This window comes from Dipteris shenzhenensis, chromosome 25 (genome assembly GCF_047967505.1).
Source record: "Dipteris shenzhenensis isolate YYH24624 ecotype China chromosome 25, Dip_SZ_1.0, whole genome shotgun sequence".
NCBI classification, from domain to species: domain Eukaryota; kingdom Viridiplantae; phylum Streptophyta; class Polypodiopsida; order Gleicheniales; family Dipteridaceae; genus Dipteris; species Dipteris shenzhenensis.
The window spans coordinates 25623339-25632669 of NC_141620.1; the positions used below are offsets into that span (position 1 = coordinate 25623339).

The 9331-nt window shown below is 41.3% G+C and overlaps 1 protein-coding gene across 1 annotated transcript; it reads right to left on the bottom strand.

Annotated features, from left to right (window-relative positions):
* Nucleotides 1-8602: 8602 nt before the first annotated feature.
* On the bottom strand, nt 8603-9331 carry LOC147885662 (uncharacterized). The gene has a single exon (XM_087396181.1). It carries the CDS (start codon nt 9329-9331, stop codon nt 8603-8605), a length of 729 nt encoding a protein of 242 aa, XP_087252307.1.

The following is a 9331-nucleotide window of genomic DNA, read 5'->3' on the forward strand; positions in this document are numbered from 1 at the left end:
GGAAAGAGGAACAAGAGGGAGAGAAGAGGAAGAAGAGAGAAAGAAGAGAGAAAGATGAGGGAAAGGAGAGGGGAAAAGAGGAGAAGAGAGAAGAGGGAAAGGAGAAAGAGGAAAAAAAGAGGGGAAAAGAGGAGAAGAGAGAAGAAGAACGAAAGGAAAGAGGGAAAAGAGAGTTTGAAAAAGAGAAGAAGAGGGAAAGAGAGAAGAAGAGGGAAAGAAGTATAACCATGAGCATATATCACCTTCTCTTATGCTCATGCTTATGCTTATGCATAAGAGCAGTCTTATGCATAAGCATAAGAGACGAGACATATGCTCATGCTTAACTTATGCTTATGCATGAGCATAAGAACATGAGCATGAAAGAGGGAAAAAGAGGGGGAAAAGAGGAGAAGAGAGAAGAAGAGGGAAAGGAGAAAGAGAAAGAGCATATGTCTTCTTATCTTATGCTCATGCTTATGCTTATGCATGAGCATAAGAGAAGGGGGAAAGAGAGAATAAGAGGGAAAGGAAAGAGGGAAAAGAGGGGGAAAAGAGGAGAACAGAGAAGAAGAGGGAAAGGAAGGGGAGATTGGAAAAGAGGAAAGAGGGAGAGAAAAAGTGAAGAAGATGGAAAGAGAAAAGAGGAAAAAAGAGACATATGTCTACTTCTCTTATGCTCATGCATAACCAGCATGAGCATATGTCTCCTTCTCTTATGCTCATGCTTATGTTTATGCATGAGCATAAGAGAAGGGGGAAAGAGAGAAGAAGAGGGAAAGGAAAGAGGGAAAAAGAGGGAAAGAAAGAGAGAAGAAGAGGGAAAGGAAGGAGAGATTGGAAAAGAGGAAAGAGGGAGAGAAAGAGAGAACAAGAGGGAAAGAGAAAAGAGGAAAAAAGAGACATATGCTCATGCTCATGCATGAGCATATGTTTATTTCTCTTATGCTCATGCATAAGCATAAGCATGAGCATATGTCTCCTTCTCTTATGCTCATGCTTATGTTTATGCATGAGCATAAGAGAAGGGAGAAAGAGAGAAGAAGAGGAAAAGGAAAGAGGGAAAAAGAGGGAAAGAAAGAGAGAAGAAGAGGGAAAGGAAGGAGAGATTGGAAAAGAGGAAAGAGGGAGAGAAAGAGAGAAGAAGAGGGAAAGAGAAAAGAGGAAAAAAGAGACATATGCTCATGCTTATGCATGAGCATATGTATACTTCTCTTATGCTCATGCATAAGCATAAGCATGAGCATATGTCTCCTTTTCTTATGCTCATGCTTATGCTTAAGTATAAGCATAAGCATATGCTCATGCTTATGCTTATGAGCATATGTCTCCTTTTCTTATGCTCATGCTTATGCTTAAGTATAAGCATAAGCATATGCTCATGCTTATGCTTATGCATGAGCATAAGAGAAGGGGGAAGAGAGAATAAGAGCGAAAGGAAAGAGGGAAAAGAGGGGGAAAAGAGGAGAAGAGAGATTGGAAAAGAGGAAAGAGGGAGAGAAAGAGAGAAAGAGAGGGAATGAGAAAAGAGGAAAAAAGAGACATATGCTCATGCTTATGCATGAGCATATGTCTACTTCTCTTATGCTCATGCATAAGCAAATGCATTCTTATGCTCATGCTTATGTTTATGCATGAGCATAAGAGAAGGGGGAAAGAGAGAAGAAGAGGGAAAGGAAAGAGGGAAAAAGATGGAAAAAAAGAGAGAAGAAGAGGAGAAAAAAGGAGAGATTGGAAAAGAGGAAAGAGGGAGAGAAAGAGAGAAGAAGAGGGAAAGAGAAAAGAGGAAAAAAGAGACATATGCTCATGCTTATGGGGTACACCTGGGAGTCAACTCATAGGAGAGAGATGAGGAGAGACGGTGGAATACGGGGATCTAGAGGTACCTGTTCTCTTCATATCACACTTGAGGAAATTCATTATGTAGTACGGAGAGAGGTGCATGCATGACATATAAGGATATGAGTCCGATTACTGAAGGCACATATGATCTTCATTGATGCATGCTACTTCCCCCCAGATACATCATCCTATGCACATGAGGTCACCATAGAGGGACACAGCCCATATGAGAAGCTATATGATGACATCATGGAGTTCTCTAGACAAGGAGATATCCTCCTCGGTCACTTCAATGTAGGCATAGGAGATATGGAGGTGGGCTTGCTAGATTTTAAGGATGACTCTCTCATAGTACCACAGGTGTCATAGGGGCATGAAATTCTAAGTACTTTAATGTACTACAAGACCGTGACAACTAATTTGGTTTTAAAAGTCCAAGTGTGGGCTTAATAATGTGTAATTAAACGCGGCATGGTGCCTAGCACATAAGCGTAATTAATCCCTAGGCAAAGGCATTCCAAGGAATTAAAAGAGTGGTTGTTGGGAAATGATGATGTGGCATTTTTAATGGGCCCCTTAGAGGGCCATGTACCTTCAGTGGCCCCCCTAGAGTTCCAGGTGGCTCTAGTGCCTTCTACATGCTCCTTTGCCATTCCTGGACCTTCTTGTGCCTTCTAAACTTCACATGTGTGGTTTTCTCTCTCATCTTCTCCCTTTGTTGAGATTTTGGACTAGTTTTCCAGCCTCCTTTAGCTGAATTCCGTTTTTCTTCATAACTCCTCACCCATTTGGATTCCTCGACTTCCATTTGGCCCGATGGCTTCCCCTCTTCCTCCCCTTCATAGTGATATGCTTTTCCCTCCATTCGTTTGGTAGAATGGGTAGAGTTGAGCACTTCTTTTGCTGGTGGAATTTGCAGAAGTGGCTTTTTCTAGACCTTTTTGCTTCTACAGTGTCCTGAGCATCTCCTCTTGCAAAGCTACAGTTTTCTGTTGAATTTCGAGTGGTCCCATGCGTTGGTTGACTAGTTTTCATCAAATTTGGAGGACTTTTCGGCGATGAAACTTCTCCAAAATCTTCTCAATGTATTCCTCTTTGAAGCACGCTTCTTTTGAGCCGAAGAACTTCCACTTCTTCACGACAAAAGTGCTTCTTTTTGCATTTTTTAGTGGAATTCTTGTTCCAGTCAGCTCTTGTAAATGCTCTTTCTTCATGCCTTTGCACTCCTCTTTGGTTGAGAATGCAGTTGGGCATTGGCTACTACGTCCTCTTGGCAATTGAGGACTTGGTTTGAGTTTTCAGGGCTTGGTGAGTTGTGATTTTGCTGCTGCAATTTCTTTTTGCCATAAGCTATTGGTTGGCCTCGTGTGTCACCTCTTTCTTGGTTCACAGGTGCCCAGGAAGTGCTACATGAGTCACTCTTTGGTTGGGCACTTTGCTGATTTTATTTTGGAGATTTGAAAAGCTTTGTGAATGCCATCTGGAAACCACTCAAAGAGAGTGTAGCTGGTGTGCAATGTGATTGCATCTGGACAGCCAATGGAATTGCACTCGGAAATGAGAACGCCTTTGGGTTGAGCCTATGGGTTAAGTGCACTTATGTGATGTTTCTGTGAGAAGGGTGTACAGGTGTCTACCTTTACTCATTTTATAGGCCCGAAGCTAGGATATGATGTAGGGACTCAGACTCCCTTTGTGTCTCTTTTTGACAAGGTGCTATAGGTGTTTACCCCGCTCATTTTTTAGTTGACCACCCAGACTTTACTTGAGCGGGTTTTGGAAGCAAGGCCAATTTTGGATGGGCAAGATGTCATTCCTATTACCACCTTTGCAAGTGAAGTTTTAAGCCAAGTGTCCAGTCCCAACACCAATTCTCTATTCACAAGGCTTGGCAACACATCAACTTGTTAGTTCCTAGTCCTACGACCCCACCTCTATCTCTTCACGATGTGACACTCGGGCCAATCACCTGAAGAATTACATTTATAACCACACATATCACAATTTTTATTTGTTTGTTTAAGATCGAGTAGCCTGCTCAAATGAATGCTCTTCCACATCCAACCATGCTCACCCTAAGTTCAATATATTATGTGGCATTCTTAAGGAGGCTGAGAAACTACTCGGCAGCCACATCACGGAGGTAGCTGCCATGCACAAAAATGTTTGAGACCTAAACAAGGACCTAAGTATTAAGTGGCAGAAGAGATCCACACTAGTAAAAATGCTACATGACTCGTTTTGACAATGCTTGTGGCATCATCAACCCCTCTGAGGACCCACTCGCCGAGCTATGGTCTATGGATTGGCTTACAAATTTGAAGAGGCCTCCCATTACATATGCTCCTTATATCCTTGGCCCCCTTAGGATCCATGAGCAATGGTTAAACCTTTTGGCCCTCCCTCTTCAAGACCATCTTCCTCCCACACTTCTCCAAATGATGCCCCTAGATCTTCTTCTATTGCTCCCTAAGTAACTTCTCACCAACCTCCAAGACAAGGGCGTGTTGTGCTGCATGGTGACCCCGCGGATTTAGTCCACGTGTGCCTTCTAGTAGCATTTAGTTCCAACTAGTCTGAAATCGTGAGGAGTTGGTTGTAGAAAACTGAGGTGAAATGTTTACCCTTGGGTAAAGTCGACAAAGGTGGAATCACAGAGAACTTACCAGCATAGGTACGAGCATGTGGCACCCGCTAGTTGGTAACATGGTAGCACATCTTTGGCTAACTTCTCGAGTAGCAACCACATCTTTAGCAACTTCTCGAGTGGCAAGCAATAGCAAGAGCTGAGCCAGTGACACCGAGTCCGAGGAGGAGTCATCCTAAAGATAAGGGTGGTAGACGAATGATGAGTAACGGCTCAGCAAACTGCAAGTGTTAGGAATAAAAGTTATTCTTGCAGTAAGACTACTTAGTAGTAAAGCATTGTAACAGAGAGTAGGTAGTATTTGTTCATGAGTTGTGTGATCTCTCTCTAGCTTGCTAGGCTAGAAGCTTGCATAGCTGAGTACTCATTTGAAGCTACGGTAGCTTCATTGTTGTAAATAGAGTGTTTCTTTAATACAATATATGTGTTTTTTGTTTCCATTCTGTCTATATTGTGAACTATGTTTATTTCCTATGTTCAATCCTATGTCACTATATGATCCTCTTACAATAGCAACCCCGACTTTTGAGTTGTTTCTGTTGACGTCTATCTGCATCACACCCGAGTATGTTGCATGCGAAACTCACCAAGGAATACAACATTTGAGCACAGTGCACGGGTTGGGTTAAGGGTTCATGAGCACAAAACATCGAGCACCCATAAGTCAACCAAAGGGGAGTGAGAAAATTAGACCTTCAATATGTATACATCTTAAAAGTAATGCAACAGTGCATGCATCCAACATGATGCAAATTTTCTTTTATAAATGCAGGAAATTTTTTAAAAGGAAAAAAATATGCCTTTGAGAAATTCCAGGAATGTACACATAGGCAGTCCCATCTAGCCTCTTGCCTTGCGGGTACAAGAACCACTCCCTAGGTTAGGCCTTGGGATATGCTTGGATTAAAAAGAAAATTACCTTTAGAATTCAAAGCACTAGAAAAAAACATATCGGGTCCTTATTTAGCTATGCTGGTAGTACTACCATCGGTAATAAGACTAGTACCATAGATATTTGTCTTATTACTATTGATAATATTCATAGTAATACTATAATTACTAGTGATAACATGAATAATACTGGTAGTGCTCTTTCTCTCCTAATTTACTATAATATTTATCATTTTATTGGCAATATTAAGACTTTACTATAAGTTTTTAACATGTTATTTAGCAATAAAGGTACCTTGTACTAGTGATAGTAGACATAATACTGGTAGTAATAGACACAATAGTAGCAATAGTTTATAGGTTTCCAAGTTTTTAAAATCGGAAATTTCTTCCCATGATTGCATCTACCATTACTTAAAAATAATGTTCATGCATGCAAATCTCATAAAAAATTCATGTGATTACTTGTATATGAAATTCTTGATTAGTGCACATAGATATCTGCTAGGGGAAAGCCTCCATCGATCATTTGGTAGGAAATGGTACTATATCAGACACTATCTCCACAAAGACATGGATTTATTTCTTGCAATAAAAATATTAAGCCTTTTGATACTTTTAGATTTTAAAGACCTTGTTTAGAAGAAAATAAGCAAGCACATTAACACATTGAGATGTAACAATGGTGGTGAGTATACAAGTCATTTCTATTCAATAATTTTTTTGAGCTACCATGGGATTAGAAGGAATTCACCCATGGATGTAGCATCCATTAAGATGGTGGGGCTAAGAGAAAAAATAGAGTTATCTCTAAAATAGCATCGTGTATCATGGAAGAGAGGCATCTCCTATGTGGTTATTGGGCGAAAACATGTAACACAATAGTCTATCTCATGAACAGGTCTCCAACTGCTGTTTAATGGAATATTATATTATTTATAGGTTCAAGACCATAATTTCAAATATTAGGATTTTTTGTTGTTGCTTATGCTCATGTAACATATCAACTAGAATAGAAGCTAGTGCTAAATCTCAAAAGTGTGTTCTCACTAGCTACAATGGTGAGACAAAGCATATAGATTATGGGATTCTGCTACCATAAGTAGTTTCTTCTTTCCAAATATGTTATAGTTCATTAAAAAAGTAGTTTTTTATGAGATCCTAATGTTTCATCTATGCCTACCCCAATGCCTGTGGAGTCTTTTAGAAGTTTGTCTTAATGAGACTCTGGCTAGCAATGAATATACCTCTTGCAGTAGAACTATGATCTCTGTTGAATGATGCGAGGTCGAAGAAGACCTCATAGTCAGTGTGGACAGAGTGATCCAGGGGCTGAAATTTTGGGGCTGAAGGTGCATCTATGATACACTACTGTGCTAGTGAAGAGCCCTCTAAAACTAACAAGGTACAGAAACCTGTCAAACTTGTATGCTCAACGATCATGAACTGGAGGTCATTTGATATGTGCATGGTTAAACATCCGTCAACATGGGATGTAGGATCTGTCAAAGGCTCAAGGTGGAGCTAATAATAATATAAAGGACTATAAGCTTGGAATAGCAATAAAAAACCATAGCATGTCCCTAAGGCAAATGAGGTGCCGAATGTTGATGTAGGGACTGATTTGAAGTCCTAGATCCAACCACTAATCTGCATCAAGTATGGACTGTATATGACAACCATAAGTGCATGCTGAAACACTAAAGCTCCACAAGTTGTGCTATGGCTAAACTCGATGATGTCAACTACAATGGGGTAGGACTGTACTGATGTATAAAGGTCCTCATGCTGAGGAATGCTCTATTGATCGGAGGTGGTGATAACTTTATCCAAGGGTGGTGCAATGCAGCATGACTGAGCCGATGCTGAAATGTCTTAAAGACTAATTTGCTGATCTGTATTGCTGATTGAATACTCTCTTTGCACGCATTAGTGATGGATGCAAGAATGGAGTCACCTGAAAAGTTGAATGCATTGTGGCATATATCTCCACATGCAGTTGGAGATGCGAATGCCTCATACTGAGGACTTACTTGCTGCTGAAAGTGTAGTTAGTTCAAGAATCAAAATACAAATAATAATCACTCACTTGTATCCAAGAAAGATGTTTTACCATTTGGATGCATTCTTACTCAATATCAAGAATATGTAAGAAAACCTTAGCATGCATAGTTCAAACATTGTATAGTACAAACATGTCATAAAAAGTGTAGAGTATACTCTAGAGTATACCATAGGACTAAATTTTGTCTTTGAGTAGGCTTGGAAGACTTTACGCTAAACATGCCTGTATGAAGTAGGACATGTATTAGGGCATTGCCTTGGTTGATAATGGATACTAGTAGAGTATTTTCTTCCTTGCTTTGTTATGTTTCCGATGATAAACATGCCAAATTTTCTAATTTACACATGGAAAAACCCACATTCTAACATAATCTATTTTGTTTGGCATCTCATCACCAAGTGGATGATAACTTTGACCTTAAGCTCAGTATACATGGACTTTGAGAGTTCCAAGGGCATGCCTTCTTCTTGGGTAGGATCCATCTTATCGATAATATTAAGAGAAGATTAAAGAGAGCAAGCGCCGCTATGAAGCTAGAGGCTTTGCAAATCTGGAGAAGAATTGGATCACATTTAAAGACCGAACCTGAATACGTAAAGCAACATATATGAAGGTTTAGGCACACAAATGGGAAGCTTAGTGATAAGAAGGCTATAAGAAAGAGTTTAAAAAATAATAATTATAATCTAATAACTCACCCACCCAACTCACACACCCGATTGAGGCCTTCAAGGGGACGCCAGGGTGCTTCTACTCCCATAGGGAATGGAACATCTTAGTTTATGATGATTGTTTGGGAGATTTTTTATGAGATATAGACGTAGATTTGAATACATCTTAGTTTGACCAAACATTCCATCTCGCGTAAGTTTGTAAGAATGGATGAAGAGTTACTCGTTGTGTCGACTTTGTGTTAACGAGATAACGTCTCATAAGGTACTTATTACGTTCCAATTGAGCTTAGAACTATAAAGTCATTCGCATTTGCTCTGTAAAGCAAAAGAGCTCATAGTTTTCTGAATTCACCAACCGACGATTGAAATTAATGCAGCTCATCTTATTATCAAACGCGCAAGGCGCTTACAAGTACCATTGGATCCATGTTGGAAATTGAAACGGTACGATTCGTGGCTCCCGCATATCCACATCCATGAGAAACAGTGAATAGCATAAACAGATTAGAGAAAATGCAGCTGGTGGTGATAAAGAAACGCATTCCCTTGGGAGCTCACTTGTGTTACGACGGCATAACCTCTTGCGCCTCTGAAAGCCCCGGTGCCTCCCACCACTGCGATTTCGTTAGTTCCAGCAGCGACGAAGCCTTGAAGCTGTATGGTGCCTTTGAAGGAGCCATCATCGTAAGACAAGCCCTCCACCTCAATGCCGATGGAAGTGGAATCATAGCTAGCCTGCACTGTGTATCCGCGGATGAACCCCAACTGCGTCGATTGAGGATCAGCCCCCCGGGTGACGTTGAAGGCGAACAGCTGAGTGGATCCGAAGGAGTTTGTGAGCGTTTGATTGATAGGAGGTATGAGTTGGCCGAGGTCGACGTCGTTTGTGCGAACATGGACGTAATACTCAAGCGTATGGTTATGATTCCAGGGGCTGGGGGACGCGGAGATGATGCTCCACTTATGATCGACGGGAGGAGGGCGAGCAGAAGCGGGCTGGAAAGCGGCGAGGAGAGCGACCAAGAAGAAAATGCTGACAACGGTGTGCAGGCAGCAGAATGGGCAGCTGGAACTGGTGGGCTGGCGGAGGCGGAGCATGGGAAGGAGGGTAGAGTGGGAGGGAGAGGATATGGACGCGAGCTGAGGCAGAAGATTTGCGTAGTGAGGAGGTGCAGGGAGATGATATGGAGGGCGAGGCTGGGAGAGCTGCTGATGTTGTGAGGAGGTGCCCAT

Excerpts from the sequence above, each read along its gene's own strand:
- LOC147885662 (XM_087396181.1), bottom strand. The coding sequence starts at position 9,331 with ATGGGCACCTCCTCACAACATCAGCAGCTCTCCCAGCCTCGCCCTCCA.